Here is a 20,000-nt window from a genome sequence, read left to right on the forward strand (position 1 = left end):
TCGATTTCAGCTATCGATCCTGAGAACTGATGAAGCTCATTCACACTTATCGGAAGGCCCGTGTTATCCGCGCGCAGGTGCAGAGTAAGAAAACCGGGGGGCCTTATCTGACACTCTCTCCTACTCTCTCCCTCCCTGTCACACAGACGTTCCCATATCTGACTCCTACTTTCACGTTAAAGATTTTCTTTCCCTCTCTCGTTTGCCTTGTACAGAGATTCAAGGACTTGTTCCACACTAGACCGTAGTGAATGTGTCGAACTGACTGACATATGGACTCTGGTCTGGAGACTTCAGCAAAGTAAAGATTTGCTGATAGCAGGAAGTCAGGTGTCAAGCAGATACCCTTCAGAAGCAGAGAGGACATAGGGAGAAATGATCACAGAGCACTGTGTTTAAAAAAGGAATAGAATATCAAAAGAAAGACAAGGGGGATGGGGAGTCACGGGCGGGAAGGCACCGTGTATTATGAAGGCAGTGTAAATAATCGCTGTATATTAACAGCGTTTTAAATCACAGCTCATTTAACGAAGGAATGAAAGGTTTGATTCACTGCTTTGTCTTTAATTCTGAAGATTATGATTTATCACACCGCTTTCACTGACATGCAAATACATGGAAATTTCCAAACTACATCCTCCAGCACACAGTGTGCTGCACTGGAGGCCAAACCAGCAGCAGAAAAAAAAGATGGCGAAGGAGAGAGAAAAGGACAGAGAAAGAGAGTGTGTGCGTGAGCGGGAGAGATAATGAATGAGAAACTGAATGAAGGAGAAGGATTTTTATGAAAAAGCCAAGGGTGAAAGCTAAAGTACAGAAGACAAGTGGCATGGCGCCACCACACTATACTAAAGTGCCAGTGCTGTCCTAAAAAATGACCATCTGGCATACAGGATGTGCCCACTATGTGCATTCAACTGCTAATGGACTGTAATAACAGTGTTATAAGATGGTTATTACACATTAATAAAAAATCATGTCTATTTTAACACCAAGAAAAAGTGGAGATGCTTTTGTTTTTTAAAAAATAACTTAACTTTTCCAATCTTGAGATGACAAAACACTTCACTAAAGGTGAGGTGTGTAATTTCCGAGCCACTAACGTCATAGAACGGAATGGCAAAAATAATGATCTGTTTCCTGAACACTATCTGCCATTGCCATCTACCCATTAACTCGTCACTGGTTGTGCCAATGTTGCCGTGTTACGCTGGTCAGGATGCTTTACACTTTTCAGGAGAAAATCAACCTAGAAATGTCTTATAGCTGACTAGGATAAGCGAAAGCGTTTACTTGACCCACTTCACCTTGGCACATCTTAATAAAACTACTGGTTATTTATGCATTTCTTCTGACATACTGTATTGCTGAACTAAAGCATGCGTGTACAGTAGTTGAGGTACAGTACACATGCCTGAGCACTAGTGTTTCATAACTGTGAGTGTGTGAAACGGTAGCAGAAGTGTCTGCCACTGAAGTCAGACAGCTCAGCTCTATACGAGCACCTCAAACAACCTGGTAGTACAATAAAAATAAAAAAAGGCGCGAGGGAGTGAGAGGAGGGGACGAGTGAACCAGAACAGCAGTGTTCCTATGGGAACAGGGGAACGGTGGAACTAAGCAAATGGAGGGTGTTTGTGACAACAAACCCCTACTCAAGACTCAAGTTCATAAGCAGACTGCTAAGAACAAACCTGTATGGTTTGATTCAAGAGCAATAACAAAAATAACGTCAGGGTGGCACAAGGTTAAAGGATAAATACAGATGATCAAAGAACGGGTTCAAATGTCTCTAAATTCAAACAGAAGGAGAAGAGTTTTTTTAAGCTATTAAGTCTTACCTCCAAGGGATATCAGACAAACAGCTACTGAATGAAATGTGAAAAGTTAAAGGGCTGCACGATTAATTAGCTAAAATCAAAATTGCGATATGGCTTAGTGTGATTAGCAAATCACAAAGGCTGCGATTTAAATAAATGAACACGGTATACTATTAGTATTGTAATTTTACAGTTGTACTATATTATCAGGTTTTGTTTTACAGTGAATTACACAGGTAATGTTTCTTATTTTAATATTTTTAGTCAGAAACAATATTATGATATATTATATTAATATTATAATATATAATAAAATATAATAATATTATATATAATATTAATATATAATATATATATATATATATATATATATATATATAATATATATATAATATTATATCTGTTATTTTATAGTCATATTGATAAAATCTTTAGACCAAATTGTGCAGCCCGAGAAACAAATAAACCTGGAGCTAAAAAACAGCTAAAACACATTTTAAATTGCAATTACAAATATATTAGAAAAGCCAAAAATTGTTTGTTTTCCCCCAGATTTTTCAAATTTGTATGTTTTTAGTTAATAATAATAATAGTTTTTTATTATTATTTTATAGCCATAATATTATATATAATTACATAATTTTGGTCAACTTTTAAAATCAAACAAAACAAAAAAGCATTAAGCATAATCATTGTAATTAGAAAAATCTGATTTGAATTTTCGTGCAGCTCTAGAATAAAATCAAATCGCTGACAGTAAAAACAGTGTTAAAATAAAAAGATCTAAATGCTCCAACTATTGAATTAAGTCGTCTACGTTCCTGTATGAGCAGCAGTGTGTTTGTATACTCTTACACAGTCACAAATTAATACAGTGACTTTTAAAAATGCTCAAGAAATGGCTCAAGTATTAATTAAGAGAAAGGAAGTGAGAGCGAGACTGATAAAGAGAGGATAACAAGGGGAGAACGAATGGTCAGTGCTTTATAATAATACAAAATGGCTGCCGTCAGTGGCCCTGCTGTGAAACAGCGAGGTGCATTTCAGGGCACATAGATTATGCTATAACCCAGACAGAGCTAATGCTGCCTCCTCCTCAAACTAGCTGACCAGTGGCTTCACGCATAACATTCGGGTTTTAGTATTTAGATCTACTTACCATTTTCTGGAGGTGCTTCTCTTTCCGTACGTCCACCATGACTAGGCCTTCTTTCACTAGACCCAGACCCACGTCATCTTTAGAGTCAGCGAACTGCAGCGTGACGTGCGGGCAGACGAGTCCACCGTACTCCACATTCAGCAGACACTGTATGTTATGAATGTCCCTGACCAGACTGTCCACAGCGTCGGTCCGTGCGTCTTCCTGTGGGTGGGGTCAATATAAGAGCATGTCAAATATCCATGTATCCCAAACCTGCTTTCATTTCTACAAACTGCCCTCAGCACACACACACTTACAATTACACACACTACTACACAAGCTATTGATAGACACTTTAAGGTCCTCAAGTGTGCTCCGAGCTAATCAGACTCCATCGTTCAAACTCGCCAGCTCCAGAGTTGCTCATTCATCACACTTACACACAAAAACACACAAGCACTGTGATAATGATAAATGTAGATTAGCAAAAAAAAATAAAAAAAGGATCAAAATACCTCCACACCAACACAATGTTTCGCAAATGTTCAACGCATGAGGTGAGATACAGATCTGATCTTTCTCGCTCATTCACTCACACACACACACAGTTTGCTCATGTGAGCCAACCCAGTCTCCATGGCAACCTCAGAGCATGTTCCCCTTGGGGGGAGTTATGGTGGGGGTACGAGATACAGAGGCCATCCAGAACGAGAGAAAGAGACAGAGATAGAGAGAGAACAATGTGCCTACCTCAAAGATCACAAAACAACAGCAGTATTAACAGGGCAGGTGGCATGATGCCACACCTACACACACAAACACACGCCTACACACACAAACAGACCTGCTGGAAAGCGTTCTCTCGCATGCATTTCGTCACACAATTTAATGACTCGTAACTAGGATAAAGGCTTAATTTGGGATATTACCACTCTAGGGTACTGCTTGCTACAAAGAACACACTGAATGCAACCTACTTTAAAAGTGCTAATATGTTTCATCAAAGTCCCTTTTAAGGAAAGACTGTTCAGTCGACAAGCATATTTGCAACGCCTTCGGGCAGCTATTTCGGGCATTCAAGACCAAGTCCTATCTATTTGAATGGGGAATCCTGAAATCTGAAACTGCTCGCCGAACTCACAATTAAATAACATTTTAAATCAGCAACAAAATCTGACATGAACTGTCCAATAAAATGTTGTTTCTTATGCTCAAAAAGTGTTAAAAAAGCTTATTTTTCAGGCTAGACCAGCCAATGCGCACGTGCAGTGTTAAGCGCGAGTCTCAGGTTTTTATGGGTACAGGAGCTGCAGTGACACAATGACCTTACCAATCAGTGACTGGCTTTTTTGCTTAGAAGGCGGGACATATTCCGCCATATTGCACGTTGCAGTTCAATCCCATTTATTATTATCCCATTCTCCCATTACATGCATATTTATTCATTTTATTTAACATTTAATTATTAATAAATTATATAAATATTCATATATTTGTATAAATGTGTATATGGTGTGCAATCCCTCAGTTTACTCCCTATACTATATAGTGTACTACTGGTTTATTTAGCATTGTGAAATATATTACCCTACACAGTCTAGCGACATATGGCTATTCCATGCAGAAAATTTGCATACTTTGCAGAAATGGTCAGTTGTACGGTACTACGCCATTCCAAACATCCAAAACAGCTAAACTTGCATGATGTGGCTCATAAATTCCTGTCTTTTATAACCCGGATGTGACTCTAGCTTGTGCGTGAATGCTCTACGTGGGCCTGTTTGAAGGCTACGGTGTATGATCAATCACACTGGAGTGTGCGTATAGACATTTTTGTGCGATAACTTACGTCCTGTGGGACCTGAATGTAGGCAAATGCGTACTCTGTAGCCTGTGGAGGAAGTGTACGCGTGCTGAAGGCTGGAGGAAGCGCTGCAAGACGTGTGGAGGATAATATTTCTCTCTGAAACGACAAGAGAGAGAGACTGTCACATTGTTGTGTTATAAAACAGACTTCATACCTCTTTCATACACCAACTGCCTGTACCAAGGTCCTCATTAAATGGAGGAGGTGTGAGTACAGCACAGCAGATAAAAGCAAAGTCAAGGATAACGCTCCACTCCTCCACATGCCACTCTCAAAGCCAGCAACACAATATGAGAGAGACACACTCTCTCTCTCTACTGGGTCGCAGTTGAGCGCTGTGGTCATGTGTCTTCAGTACAGAACATGTGAACGCAGAAGGCTAAAGAGGCTGCTTAGCACAAAGGCTCATTTCAGCTTTGAGAATAAGAGAGAGAGACTAAAAGAAGGACAAACAGACAGAAGACAGATGAAAGTACAAAGCAAAAAGAGTGGCTTGTTCTGTATGGGGGGTTATACAGCAATATTTAAGAGGATGAGCAGCAGAAACACATACATCATAGAGGCATTTGAACACAGAATTTAAGATCTGATACATTCTCTATGTTTTGTTACTACATTGTCAGATTGTTATAGGAAATCTAAATCATAACAAAAAAGGCATTTATTAAGCCATAGTCATTTGATGGGGCATTAAAAGTTCCGTCCTTTAAGACACTGTGTCAAGCGAATCAGAGTGATTGAGCAGAGGTGGATAAACAATGATATCAGATTCAGCACAATGCTCTTGCACCGAGGGTTAAGATATACAGAACAGAGCAAGTGTGCAAAGATAAAAGAGAGGTAGACCGTCTGTGAAAAGAGAAGAAAAAGGAAGGCACAGGGAATATAGAGATGAGAGAGAAGGCCTGTTGTGTGGGAAATGTTTAATCACATGACCACCTGCATCTTTTCTCTTGTGCTGGCCTGGAGCTTTCTGCCTTGGGCAAAAACAAACAAACAGCATAGCATGCTGGGTACTGCATTCTTAAAGCCCCTTTTAAACATACTAACACCATTTCCTTGCAAAAAAACATTTATTCTGCATGTTAGCCAATGCAGCTGTGATATTATGGAGAGGAATTGATTTCCATACGCGTGGCATTTGACAGATGGATTCGGTGCTGGCTTTTGAAAGCACATGGAGTATTTTACACACAATTCAGAACATTCATCTGTTAGCACCTTTTTTCTCCACTCAGGAGATAGGCCTGTCGCGATAGTTAATAAATCAATTAATCGCACGATAAAAAAAATGAGCTCGATAGTTTTTCTGGCCGCGATAATTCCATTTGCATGCTTGTTTGTTTTCCTTGTCTCTCTCTACCAAAGAGACTGGATGACCACTCTCGGTTCCTTAGCATAAAGGAGGAGTGAACCCTCTTGTCAGTCACATGGTCTTTGTGTGGGGAGGCGGCGCCGCGGCGCTTGTCAGTCACATGGTCTTTGTATGGGAAAGCGGGACTGTTTGCGGCGACTGCCGGGAGAGAGAGAAGACGCTAGTTGTGAGTTAGAGGAAAAAAAAAGAAAAAGATGGAATTGGTTTAAAAGCCAAACGCGACAGCGAGCCCGATCTCATGAAAATGCGTATCTATACCACGAATGTTATTTCTCGTGCCATTTATACGCCAAAAATAGTTTTTGCGTGCATATGATACGCACTTTATGGCGTGTAATACGCACGCACTCCTCACCCCTAATCCTAACCAAGTATTTTCAGTGCGTAGCATATACACGCAATAAAGTGCGTCTCCGTCTTCCCGACAGTACACAATCACTCGGGCGTTTAGTCGACAAAGTAACAGGAGGACAGTGCAAAATGGTGTGATCTTTTTTTATTTGTTTACAAAGGTCCTAACTGGCAGTTTTGCCTGTTATGGAATGCATCACTATTTATGTCTGAGCCTAATGTTTAATATTTTTTGAAGTGCAATTTTGTTTACATCCATTTTATTTGTTGCTTTTGGTATTTATTCAAGTGCATTTTTTTGTTAACAGACACTGAGAGTCCATTGCTTTTATTGTTTTTTGTTTTTTTGTTTATTTTTTGTGGATATTTAAAATGTTTTCCGTTTTCAATGTTTGATATTCTTTAGAAATAAAAGTTTATAGATCTTTGAAAAGGTGTACCTGCATTATTATGCCATTATCATTATATTAGATGAAAATGGTCTCAGAAAGACAATATTATCGTTTATCGCAATAATTTCTTGGACAATTTATCGTCCAGCAAAATTTGTTATCGTGACAGGCCTATCAGGAAATGCTGCGCTACATCCAGATTACGCATCAACCTTCATGCAAGCTGATACTCACGTTTCCATAGTCGATGTAGAACACGTGAACCTTTGCTGGATTTTCAACTCTCTCAATGCGTGCTCTGTACCTATAGAAAGAAAGAGAGAGATAAAGAAAGGGTCAATTTCACTCACTGATCAGAGGAGAAGCACTGGACAACTTGATGTGGAACTTCTAAACAGAAAATGTTTGCCACCAAATGGTACTTTGGTACCCACTGACACTGACTTGCTGATCCTTTTTCTTCAAGGAAACTACTGAAAGGGGCTACACCACATGGCACCAATTTACCAACACTTTGTTGATGTAAAAGGGAACTGAAAACACCCCACTTTAGAAAAAGAAAAATACTAGTTTTGTGTCCCTAACTGTATAGTACAGGCATATATTTTATGGGTCAGAGGAGAGAATTGATCTTGTATTCATAACCTCATGCTCTGAAAGCACAAGAAGCCTCTCATATTCATAAAGAGCAGTTCAAAGCTCAGCGTGACACCTCAAACAAAAGAGAAGTCAAAGAAGAGTTTCCATTCTCATATAATCAAACTAAGACACTCCGATCCACTCGAGACCCCCTGCCCATTCCAAACCATCTACTTATGCTAAATCGCCTCAATCATCCCAAAACCACCGCCTGATCCGGGGACCCATGCTAAAAAAAAAAAAAAAAACGAAGAAAAAAAGTCTTTCTGCTGGCTGCAGACTGATTTGTCTCCTCTCTCCCTGCGTATCACAGACTTATGAAGAGAAAGTGCCTGTTAGCAACAAACATAACATGCTAAGAAAAAAAAGAAAAAAAATCGGGGAATCCACATCTCTGAGGCACTAAACCGAAAAGAAATCAAATTCTAGGAATATTTTTGGGTGGAGTTCAAATGAGATTTTAAAAGAGCAAGACGACATCAACAAAAACACCAGCAGATGCTTGAATAATGGGTCGACCCCACTGAGGATGCAGTCTGTTCACAGTCTACAAGAGGACAATAGAAGCTTCCAGACTCTCTAATGGAAAAAGAACTCAGAGCAGTCCAAGGTCCTGCAATCTAGGGCAGATTATACTCAAACAACAGATGGTTAACTATAAAATGATTTCAACAATGAATATGAGGTTAAAGCGATCCCTGTGAATATAGTTTGCTGAGAAATCATGCCTTTCTGCTTTTAATCTTTATTCACCAAAGTCATCGTACTTCAAACTAAGGATGCACAGTTATTGATGCATCTAATTTTATCCCAATATTAGAGATTTTTTCCTTTAATTTGTTTATTATTTTGTAAATGCAATTTGACATTTTATATAATAATTCCCATAATCCAATGCATGCTTAGTTAATCATTAATTACCAAAGAAAGTAGTAAAACTGCCAAATATAATCTTTAGCAAATCTCAAAACAAATCTTTCTATCAAACTTTCATACCGTACATTGTTACTGTGATGACTAAATTCACTTGTCATTTACTATTTAAATGACTAAATGAAGAGTTCAGATGCAAAAACCTCTAAGTGCCATCTGAAAATTTCTTCTAGAATGATAATTTTTATGAAGCTTGTATATTTAAATTCAGTAATTTCACTTAAATGGCAATGAAAATGACCTATTAATTGCCATTTAAGTGAAATTACTGAACTTAAACAAACGAGCTTGATAAAAATGATCATTCTAGAAGAAAATTTCAGATGGCACTTAGAGGTTTTTGCATCTGAACTCTTCAAATATTTTAGATATATTTACTTGAAACATCGAATGACCTGCACAAACTTGCCACATTAGGCAGATGAATCTTTACCTCTCAAAACCTGACAAGAACATCCTGCACAGCAGCTCTGACAAATATTTAATTACATTTACTTATTGAAAGAAATTAATAAATGAAAAGGTCTTTGGTTTAAACCAGGAAACTCAGCTTTTATAGCAGACACCATTAGGAGACTTTTTTTTTTGGCTCTCACCATTCTCCGTCAGCAAACTTTGCGATGCAGAAATCCCCTCTGCGCGGGGCAAAGGATCCTTCCACCGGAGGCTGGGCGGCAATCTCTCCTCGCATGCTCTCCATCAGGTTCTCCAGCTTAGTCCCTGCGGACATGAGGACGACAAAAAGGTGAACATCTCTGTGCAAACCATCACACTTCTCAGGAAAGTCGGGCTCCACGTTCAAAGACCAAGAATCATCCTGAAGTGATTGTATGATTTATAACATAACGGGCCGATTTGATGAGGAATTGACCCATTATCCTGCGTGTGACTGGCCTCTGCTTACATCGTTTCTCCAACAATGAAGCCCTGATAGCCCTGGAGAGGAAGAGCATATTATCCTTGTTTAGCCAAACGGCAAATACTAAATTACATTCACTTGTTGACAACCAACATCCATTGAGTTTTTGCTGGGCCTGGGGTCTGTTGCAAATACAGAAATAATATTGGATTAAGACCCACAAATCCTCACCGCTCTAGCGCACTAGAGCCCGCTTAAGGGGGGACGTGTGACCCAAGCATGCTCTCAAATCAACCACAGGCCAGTAAGGTTAATATCAAAATGGCTTGAAAGGCCTTTTTAATGAGAACATCCAACAAATATTTACTTTTTTTTTTGTTCATTTATTTCTCTGAACAACAGAGCAATCAGTATAATCGCTGAGGTGTGGGGTTTGCTGGGGTACGGATATGTGACAAAATGGCCCCACAGACAGGCATGAATAATGTCGTGAGAGCGCAAAGCGGAGAGATGAAAAAAAAAGAAAAAGAGCGAAAGCTGTAATGTGCGACAAACACCAAACATCCCTCCAGGAAAGCTGTTAAAATAAGCCAACTAATGGGCCTGTCTTAAGTTGCTCATTTTCACCCCCCTCCTCTGACGTCACTGGGGTTATTATGAAAAAGGTTTGCTAACATCAGATTATTTGCATGTATTAAATGAAAAGACGAGGATAACGAGGGGAGGGAGGGCGTTTAAAACATGTACTGTAAATCTACATTCATGCAGCTAATTAGCATGATGCCAATTCAAACCGAGCAACGCTAGCGTGTGAACGTATGTTTGTGTACGTGTGAGGTGGTTAATGGCAGATTTCCAAAGAGGTGCGGCTTAAATGCTCTATTTTATTGGATAACCCCACCAGCATCCAGCCTGCTAAACTGTTAATTAGCACATATGGGAAGACACGTGCACACACATATACACACAAACCTCTCAGCTGATCCTCGCACAGTAGAGATATTAGCTGCGTTTTGAGGAGGCAGCAGTTTTTGGGGGGGGGGGGGACACGTGTGGCTGTGGTTAGAGTAGCGTGTCAGATGACAGCTGAATGTGTAGCCTTGATTTATTAAGCTAATTTAAAAAGTTTTGCATTTTCTTCCCAGGCAGCAGGGCAGAGAGAGTGTGTTTCCCCGGCTTCGTTCATCCATGCCCCACTTCCAGCCCTGCGAGAGCACGCTAAATAATAAATAAGGAGGGGGGTGTCCTCCGTACGCGTTATAAAGGTTTAATGGAGGCAGCGCGTTTAACCCAATTAATCCAAGAGGCACTCAATTAGAACGCATGGACCGGGCAGAGAAAAAGTCTCTATTATAGACGATGGGTGCTAATTAAAATTAATGCACTGGCTTATAATACATGTCAAAGAATACAAAACTCACTCCCTAAACACTGTTGAAGAAATCGAAAATGGTTCCAGGTGTCAAATTTCATTCTTTATCAGGTGACAAAACATATCTAATGATGTTTGATGATGTCACTATTGTAAGGTGGCAAATATGATATTAAAACAGAACGCGGAAAGGTTTTTAGTGAATAACTAACTCATGTTTGTTCAAACTATTATTTAGCTTCAAAAGACTCAAATTCACCTTTTGCGGTTCATTAAAGAAGAAAAAAAACTTGTCAAAAACAACAACAATCCTACAATCCAATCAACTGCCAATGGACAATGTCAAGTCCCGCGCCAATTTTTTATTCTTCAAGAAGCAGATTCACTCGGATATACTTCACAATAGAGAAGGAAAGATGATCGCAATTTGCATTTCATGCTGACTTTAAGGCTTAAACTGTTGTGATTGTTCTGTTAGTTCGGTTCATTTGATTACGTGTGAAACACTGCCATCTGAAAAGCGGGTTGTCTGCTTCCAAACGAACTCCGGAGCAGTTTGACTGAAATATGAATGCAACTCGGACCATAGACAGCTAAAGAACCAAAAACACCCTAAAAGAACAGAATGCTGAATCATACCAGTTTTTTCTTGTCATAGAAGCTACGTTGATAAAAAAGGAAAAAAAGTCAGCACACCATGGCTCAAAAATATGAAAATTTAATAATAGACTCACACAGGTGGTAACGTTTCGAGCGCGTAGGCTCTTCGTCAGACACGCTCGAAACGTTACCACCTGTGTGTGAGTCTATTATAAAATTTTCATATTTTGGAGCCATGGTGTGCCGACTTTTTTTCCTTTTTTATTAATTTTCTTGTCGAGCACCCAATTTGAGCAACATATTGCTTTGGATGTGCGTGCTTTTGATCTGATTTTACATAGAAGCTACGTTGCCCATTACAGTTAGGTACAGGCGTCAAACGCCGTTTTCTGGCTACAGAATTCCTACCGCTGTTTTGACTCCTTTACACATTTTATAAACTCTTCACAAGTTCTCAGCTGGTCAAAATATCATCATATGTACGCACATATACTGTACAATAAGTACATATAGCCCAGAGCACAGCATTGTTTTGGATGTTCATTAAAATATTATTTTTTTGTATAATATATTATAGTTGTATAATATATAGGTTCGGTCTTAAACATGAGAGTAAAAACCAGGACAAAATCGTTTTTTTTTTTTTTTTTGTCTGGACCAAAAACTAAGAGAAGCTAAACACACTTTAAGCCAGGGTTTCTCAAACTAGGTCCTGGAGGGCCACTGTCCTGCACAGTTTAGCTCCAACCCTGATCAAACACACCTGAGCAAACTAATCAATGTCTTCAGGATCACTAGAAACTCACAGCTAGGTGTGTAAGCAGTACTGCGAGTACCATAATACAGTTGTAGTGACTGATGGAAACACCATAGTACTTAGATATATACCGTGGTACATGTAGCATGGTATTTATTTACATGAATGTTGGGGAAAAACACTAATACCGTTGTACTTTAATCAGCAACTTAGTAGAACTCTTGGGGAGACTTAGTCAACTTAAAAATGAAGTACTGTTAATTTGTGTTTTTGATCTAAAAGCACGCTAACAAGACCTGCAGTGGTCCATATGGTGCGGGTTCAGATGTTCAGCTCTGCTTACGTTCCCTGTATGCTTCATTACATCCTCCTTGGCTGATATACTGGAGGATATAATGAAGGATTCAGCTTTAATTATGGTGGGGTCGTGTTCTCTAGCGCCTACTGTAAATCTGTAACACTCCCCTGACTGTGTGTGTGAGAGAGTTTTCAGTGCAGCGTGCTTTGCACACAGCTAGCTCGCGGTCAGTGTGTAATGTTAATTAGCACAAGCTGAACGTGTCTACGGATTTGGACTCACCTCCCGCACTGATGAGGAACGAGTGAGCGTTATAGAGGACATGAGGTGGGAGAAAGTCAACTATGAGATGAAACTGTTTTTATACAGATAACACAGTGAGCAGGACCATCAAGGACTCTTAGCTAATGTAAATGTTTAATCTCCAAAGTCAAAGGTTCTCTGCATGAAAAATGCCTTTCTCTCTTATACACCAGGGTTATCTTTCTGCATTTTAAAATTGCTTCTCATTTACGACATATTTCCCAGTTTACATACACTCCAAAATAACATAAATTGCATTCAAGGACATTACATTTCATTAGGGATGGGCATTTTTATCCATTTCTCTTTTCGTTCTAGTCTCAAAAAACGAGTACTCTAGTACTCAGGGGGGCGGGGCATGTGCGGGGAGCGGGGCGTGTCCATCATGAAAATGAAAATAATTTAAGACTGCTACATGTCTATGAAAACATGAATGTATGACTAGAAAAGTTAATGCAACATGCATGTCCTTTTTTTTAAATATGCCACTCTGAAGTTGTGTTTTTCTGAAGTCTTGATGTACATGCACATCTTTTCCATCTCTGCTATCAACACATAATAACCATCTCAAACACGTCACCATGACCTATCTTAGTTGACTGAACTACATTAACCTTCACATTTCCATTTTCAGCATTTTGTTTGAATCACTGTAATAATCACTTGTTTGGCAGATGAAAGACTCACAGGTGAAGCTGTGAATATTTACAAGAAAGTATTAAAAATGCGCTTACTCTATCTGTGGATGATTCACTCTTTCCATATGACACAGTCTTGACATTACAAGCTATGAGGGATGAGCTTTTACACATTGCATATCTGCAAAAAGCCCTATAAATAACCCACACCTGTGTTTATTTGCATTGGAAAGATGAATCTACCGTAATAGCATCTAGTGGGTCAAACACTTCCACGCCTACCTCACGTTACCCACAATGCAACCAAGAGGGATCAACCTCTCACTCTGAGCTTTTTGCACTATTTGAAAACAACAGCTGGAGAAAGAGGAATCCACAGAGAGAAAGGTCGATGCCACAGAGACAGGAGAGCATTTCAATAAATATCATATTCATCGCTTCTCAGCATCCCATAATTGTGTTTGCTAAGGAGAGATTCACTATTATTATGGCTCATATTCAGGGTTAGAGATCCCACAGTGTTTATGCCACATCCTTATGGCTTGATAAGGTGTGCTATTATGTGTCAGTGATTAGACTTACAATTTTCGCCTGGCAGATGAAATAGATAGAAAACAAATCCCATTGACAAGACCCATTGATATGGAAACGCAGTAGTGTGCATGGGGCCTTAAGCAACCACCCAGCAACACCCTAAGAAGCTAGCCTGGTTCTACCAGCCTGCCGACCCGTTTTTTCGTTTTGAATCTCCGGAGGGCGTTTTAGTGAAGACGGGTCAAAACGGAGGACTTTAGAAACGATGACGTAGTAGAGGCTCACGCTCCGCTCTATGATTGGGTGTCATCAGTCATGGCGTATATCTTTGCTAGCAGCTGTTGTGCAAGTAAATTCTGCATTTTACAATGCTAACTGCCTACATGCGCCGGAGGCAAGCTATTATTCGAGCGATCTGTGACAATTCCCGTGTGCAGCGGCGGTATCGACCGTACATGGAGCGTCGGTTTTGGGTTAACCCGGGAAGAACCAGCGCATGGTGGGATAATTTTATCAATGAAGTTGTGTTTACACCGGCACGCGCATGCCCAGTGTTGGTGAATGGTCACGTGATCCGCGTCTTCAGTTGTTTTAATGTGGACGGAGATCAATTCTAATACGCAGCTAAAACGCGGTGTGGACGGAGATCGTATTCGTTTTAATTCTCCGTTTCTAAACTAAAACGCAGTAGTGTGGATGGGGCCTTAAGCAACCACCCATCAACACCCTAAGAAGCTAGCCTGGTTCTACCAGACTCTCGTACATTTCATTTGTACAGAGAGTCTGGCCTCTCTCCATTGACAAGCGTTAACTTCCTTGTAGACGGGTACTCTGTTGAAGTTTAAAACTATTGGAGCTGCCCAGAGTCACTCTGGATCTGCCATAACCAATCGCTAAACTTTGGTTGTGACGTAACCCTACAACTCAAACTAGTGCACGACCTCAACGTCATCGTTCTCAGCCACTCCCCTCTGTTCGCTGATTGGACCGCCAAAAAAAATGATCGGAGAAAACCAAAGAATACACCACAATCCCAGACGTAGTACTGAAGGGAAATAAAATTGAGCGGAAGTACGCAGGAGGGCGGAGCCAGGCTACTAAGAAGCACCCAAGCAACCACAATGTACTAAAAAGCACTCAGAGTTCCTTCTTAAAATGTATTGATGTGCTGCTATGGCAGTAGCTGAGAGCAAATCATATGCAAATGCTCAGAAGAATGATTATACCTAATAATATCAATGTTGTTGAGATATTATTTCATCAAAAGATTCCCAGAGGGAACAAGACTAAAGAAATGAGACAATGCTAATACTGGTGTTTCCAAATCACCACATTAAACAGTAATTCAGCCACAATTCCCATGCATAAATACTGCATGTTGAATCTAACTGCATTAATCTAACAAAATCCGCAAACAACCCCAACTCAAGAAAAAAGTGACATTTTAGACTATTAAAGGAATTGTTCACTTAAAAATGAAAATGATGTCATTTACACACCCTCAAGTTGTTTCAGTTTCTTTCTTCTGCTGAACACAATAAGACAGTTGATGGACCCCATTGACTTCCATAGTAGGAAAATACTATGGAAGTCAATGGGGTCCATCAGCTGTTTGATTGTAAACAGTTGACGACTATTGTTACATTATTTTCCTCTCAAATTCTCAATACTGTTCAAAGATAATCTCGGTGTCATTACTGTACTGAGAAAAAGAAAAAAAAAACACAGCATTACATCGTTTACTTTTGAGAATAATTGAAATTTCAAACAATATAAAAATAATTAATAATTAATTCCAGGCATGGTTTTGTGGGAGTTGTATTTAATTTTTTATGAAATTGTTTAATTAAAAAAATCTTAATGGTCCTAAAAATGGCTTCATTTTCTATGAGCAAATTTTTTTTTTTTTTCAGGTGAATTGTGACCTGACATGAGAAACAATTATTAAGTATTACATTTAAATATCATTAAATATTCATAACAATACATGGAGACATGTTCTTCTAAATTATGTAATAAGCAAATATGACACAGTGTGTGTATGGCAGTTAGTGGTAGCTTAACTTAATTGTTTAATTTGACCACAAGTATAAGGAACGCCACCCACGGAGAGATGCATCTAAAGCACACACACTCGCCAATGAGCCAATGATCACCCCTCTCTCAAAGCCATTTGCAGTAACGTCTTTCTCTCTTTCAAACAGTGATGTTCATTCTCTCTTTTCCTTCCTCTCCAGGTAAAAGCGGCAGCCCACGCCGAGCTTAAGGACAAAGCCACATTTCACACTGACACCGGCACGTGGTGACGTGGGCTGGCCCACCTGTCCGCTCGTCTCATTAAACATTCATTGGCGGGTGGACGGGGTCCGTTCTGCAAGGATGAGGGTAGTATTAAAAGAATTTCACCTCCCCTCCCGGCGCTCGTGATTGACTCTGAGCAGGAGACGGTGCGGATGAGCCCCGGTGGGGGGAGAGGAGGAGGAGGAGAAAGGCAGATAGAACGACCTCAGTGAGAAAAGATTCACCCACTGCACATCTACAGGCTCCTCCAGCTGCTTATAGCATTACATTAGGGAAAACAAACAGAGGCAGAGAGACTAAAAGCCTCTGTTCAGCGGTGGGGCGAGGGAAACATGACAACGTACATGTACATACAGACTGACGCACATAACGAGGGATATAGACAAAACAATCCCAGGGTTGTGCACAATGTGCCCTGTTTTGGTGCACAGCGGTTTCACAGCAATCAGTGCCGGCGCTAAATTACAGCTCTGTGATTTCAGAGCCATTGTGAAGAAAGGGCAGTGGCAGCATCTGCGGCCTTTTCCTCCCCCCCGTCGCGCAAGCTGTGGGTGAGACCCTGACTCTGCGCTTTGATTGCAAGTTTACAAATATACCCATAAACCTCTGCAGTGCTCCAGGCTTGGAAGCGTGCAAAGCACCTTTTTGGTTTCTGCCTCTTTTAAAGTGGACATGGTAAAGAGGCCATTTTGGTTCAATAATGCTTCATAAAGCCAAAAGACTGAGAAAACCTGGCTTTGAATGCAGTATTATAGTAGCCTGGGTTTCCCCATGCTGCCTTGTGCGCAGTGCGATTTTATTCACGCTGCTATGCAGCCTGGATTCCATGGACCAGATTTTCGCCTCAGCGAGGGAACCAATCACAGAACGGGGAGGGAGCAGCAAGACGATGACGACGTCTATGCGACACACCGAAGCAGTTTGTTTATATCTATGGATCCAACATGGCATCAGACGCGAAGTTACCTTTCGATGCAGCCTTAGATAGTGTTCTAAGTAGTTTAGAACGCAAGTTTATTTCGTCGTCTTCCTCGTCAAATTTCTGTCGCTCTACATACGTCATCTGGTATAATTGAAACGATTGGCTATGAGCTACGTACAGGCGCATTTGATAGACATTCGTAGTGCCCAATAAACGGCTCTGGGCATTCGTAAACCACGCCTCAAATACGAGAAAATGAACATGTGGTTCCCAGACCACGTCTCAATGAGAAAGAGGTCTGACGTTAGCCAGGCTAGTATTATAGTAAAAAAACAACGAAATATTTTTTTTTTTGTGAAAATGTTAATGCAAAGAAATTTTACTTAATTTTCAAGATTCATTTTTTGGGAGCTAAACAGATTTTTTTCTTCTGATTTTCGGGTGTGCGTCAACAACACGAGTCAATTATACAAAAAAACAAATACAATTAGTAAATATTACATTTAATAATAATAATAATAATAATAATAATAATAATAATACAAAGACATTTGTTATTGTATAAATAAAGTGCATTTCCTAATGAGCATTATTGCTAATTAACAAAATAATCTTCAATCAAAGTCAGGAACATTACAGACACAATTACCTAAAGGCTCTTCTAAATCTACAGAACAGGGTTTATCCCTGACAAACAGGAGATGCTCAGACTACACTCGAGTGCTAATCAAGAGTGCTTCACACTGCAGCTCACACCTCCACGCCTACAGACTCCCTTCCAGCGCTGAAATCAATACAAAGTACCAGCGTTCACCCCCCTTAATTAAATCAATATCAAAGCATCGTTTCCAGTCACTCCACTTGTGAGCCGCAACCAACGAAAAAGAAGGATGGCTTTGCAGAGGAACAACAGTAAGGTAATAGATGGAACCAGAAAGTGGTGGATGTTTCTGGGAACAGCGGGTACAAATTAAGGCGAGACAGAAAAAAAAGAAATACTTTCCCCCTTGCTAAGCAAGAGGGCTGGACCTCATTAGGTGTAAAACAGCTGTTGCATGTAGGGGTAAGTGTTGGTGGATGTGTATAAACTGGCACCTGGTAAGGGAACCACTCCAGTCATTAAGCTCTGTGCCAGAGACGGCCTCCCTACCCTCACCAGCCAAACTAATACAACCACTGCCCAAGACACTCATGAACCAGAATTATCAAACAGATGTACAGTATCACACAGTCTCTGCTGGTTACGGGCAAGGATTTAACCAAAAGAAGACTGCTGGGATGGCAAAAAAAAAAAAGGTAAAAGGACAAAAAAAAAAAAAAAAATGGACAACTATGTGTTATACAGCAATACAAAAATAAATAAAATATATAAACTTGTTATTATTTTAACATTTTGGGAAATCTACCAAACTATGATAATGTCTGCAGCATCTGGACCAGGGGTGCCCAATCCATCTACCTGTCCTGCAGAGTTCATCTCCAACCCTAATCAAACACACCTGAAGCAACCAATTAAGGTCTTCAGGATCACTAGAAAATTAAAGGCAGGTGTGTTTGATTAGGGTTGGAGATGAACTCTGCAGGACAGTCGATCGGCAGGAGCAGGATTGGGCACCCCTGATCTGGACCAATCAGACACAAAATTAGTCATTATATTTAATGAATGATCCAGCAAACTTACTCTCCCAACAAAGTTGTGTGAACCATCCCATGAAACTGCAACTAACATCCCAAATGCAGCTAACACCAGGCATCTGGTTACTGTGGTAAAAAAGATATGGTTTACGACCCAAAGCAATTTTCAGAGTTTTGAGTAACTTCTTGTTGAAAATTCTATATATAACAACTTGAGAAATGTACAATGATGTATCCAATTTCCCTATGCAATCATGTTCCTTTAAAGTGTTTTGCCAATGTATTAATATAAACTCTTTGAATTAATGTTTTAGCCAGCCTTAAATCAAGAACACACGTGTGCCATGTTTGGTATCAACGAGTTTCTGTTTTAATGACCTGAATGAACATTTACATTATATGGTGATACCTATGCAACATATTAGTATTATACAAATCTTTAATGGTTTCTAATGCAAAACACCCTGCTAGAAGACAAAGGATTGTAAAATTTCCCTCCAAAGGAACAACTCCTTATTGGCTCACTCACCTCCAGAGGGATGTGACATCTTCACACTTTAAAAGACCACTGATCACAAGATCACAGGGATTCTTAAAAAATTCTGATGTGAAGGTGATACTGAGCTAGAAGTCTTCTAAGGACCCTTAAGTTTGTGCCAGGCTGTGAGCCTTGCCTTTCCATTCACCAAAGTCCCTCTGATTCCAACTGGTTCTCTCTCATCAAGACAACGTCAGCAAAGTTCAACTGGAGCCTCAACAAATTGAATCAGGACTGTTTTATTCAAATGGACGAGACATGCAAGTATCAAACCTGGTGTCATTATTTGATACTTTAAGTATCCCTACCCCTTTAAAAGAAGGGTGTTAGAACTAAGAAACTGATGGTTTGCTCAAGAGTGTTGATCTGCTGAAGTTCAAACAGTGCGATAACTTCTCGCTTTCCTGTATTCTGCTTCAGCTCTCTTTCCCTTGGTAAACTATGCATGTATGTATGTGTATGTTAGATTAGTCTAAGTGTAAATAAAGTCTCGTTCATGCTCATATACTGGAGTCCCTAATCGTGCAGATTTTGGCTACATGCCCTGAGTAGTACTGTACAGTAAAGAAATGAACATTTCTTAGAATTTATAAATAATTAATACTGAGCATTCACTTGACAGGTTAGTTGATTGTTTTATTAATTCTGCTACATCAAGTTAATTCTATTAACTGCTTCAAATACTTATAATTAATTATAATGAGTTGTAATTAATTATTCATATT

General features: G+C 39.8%; 1 protein-coding gene across 1 annotated transcript in view; it reads right to left on the bottom strand.

Moving 5' to 3' along the window:
* The window catches only part of snd1 (staphylococcal nuclease and tudor domain containing 1), a 169,569-nt gene that overhangs the window by 6,498 nt on the left and 143,071 nt on the right, over window positions 1-20,000 (bottom strand). The window contains exons 19-22 of the mRNA XM_084407141.1: window positions 9,115-9,238; window positions 7,181-7,250; window positions 4,811-4,924; window positions 2,980-3,183 (exon numbers count right to left, since the gene is read on the bottom strand). Of these exons, the coding sequence (XP_084263267.1) occupies window positions 2,980-3,183; window positions 4,811-4,924; window positions 7,181-7,250; window positions 9,115-9,238 (512 nt within the window). The remainder of the gene's footprint in view (window positions 1-2,979; window positions 3,184-4,810; window positions 4,925-7,180; window positions 7,251-9,114; window positions 9,239-20,000) is intronic.

This window comes from Rutilus rutilus (genome assembly GCF_951802725.1).
Source record: "Rutilus rutilus genome assembly, chromosome: 4".
NCBI classification, from domain to species: domain Eukaryota; kingdom Metazoa; phylum Chordata; class Actinopteri; order Cypriniformes; family Leuciscidae; genus Rutilus; species Rutilus rutilus.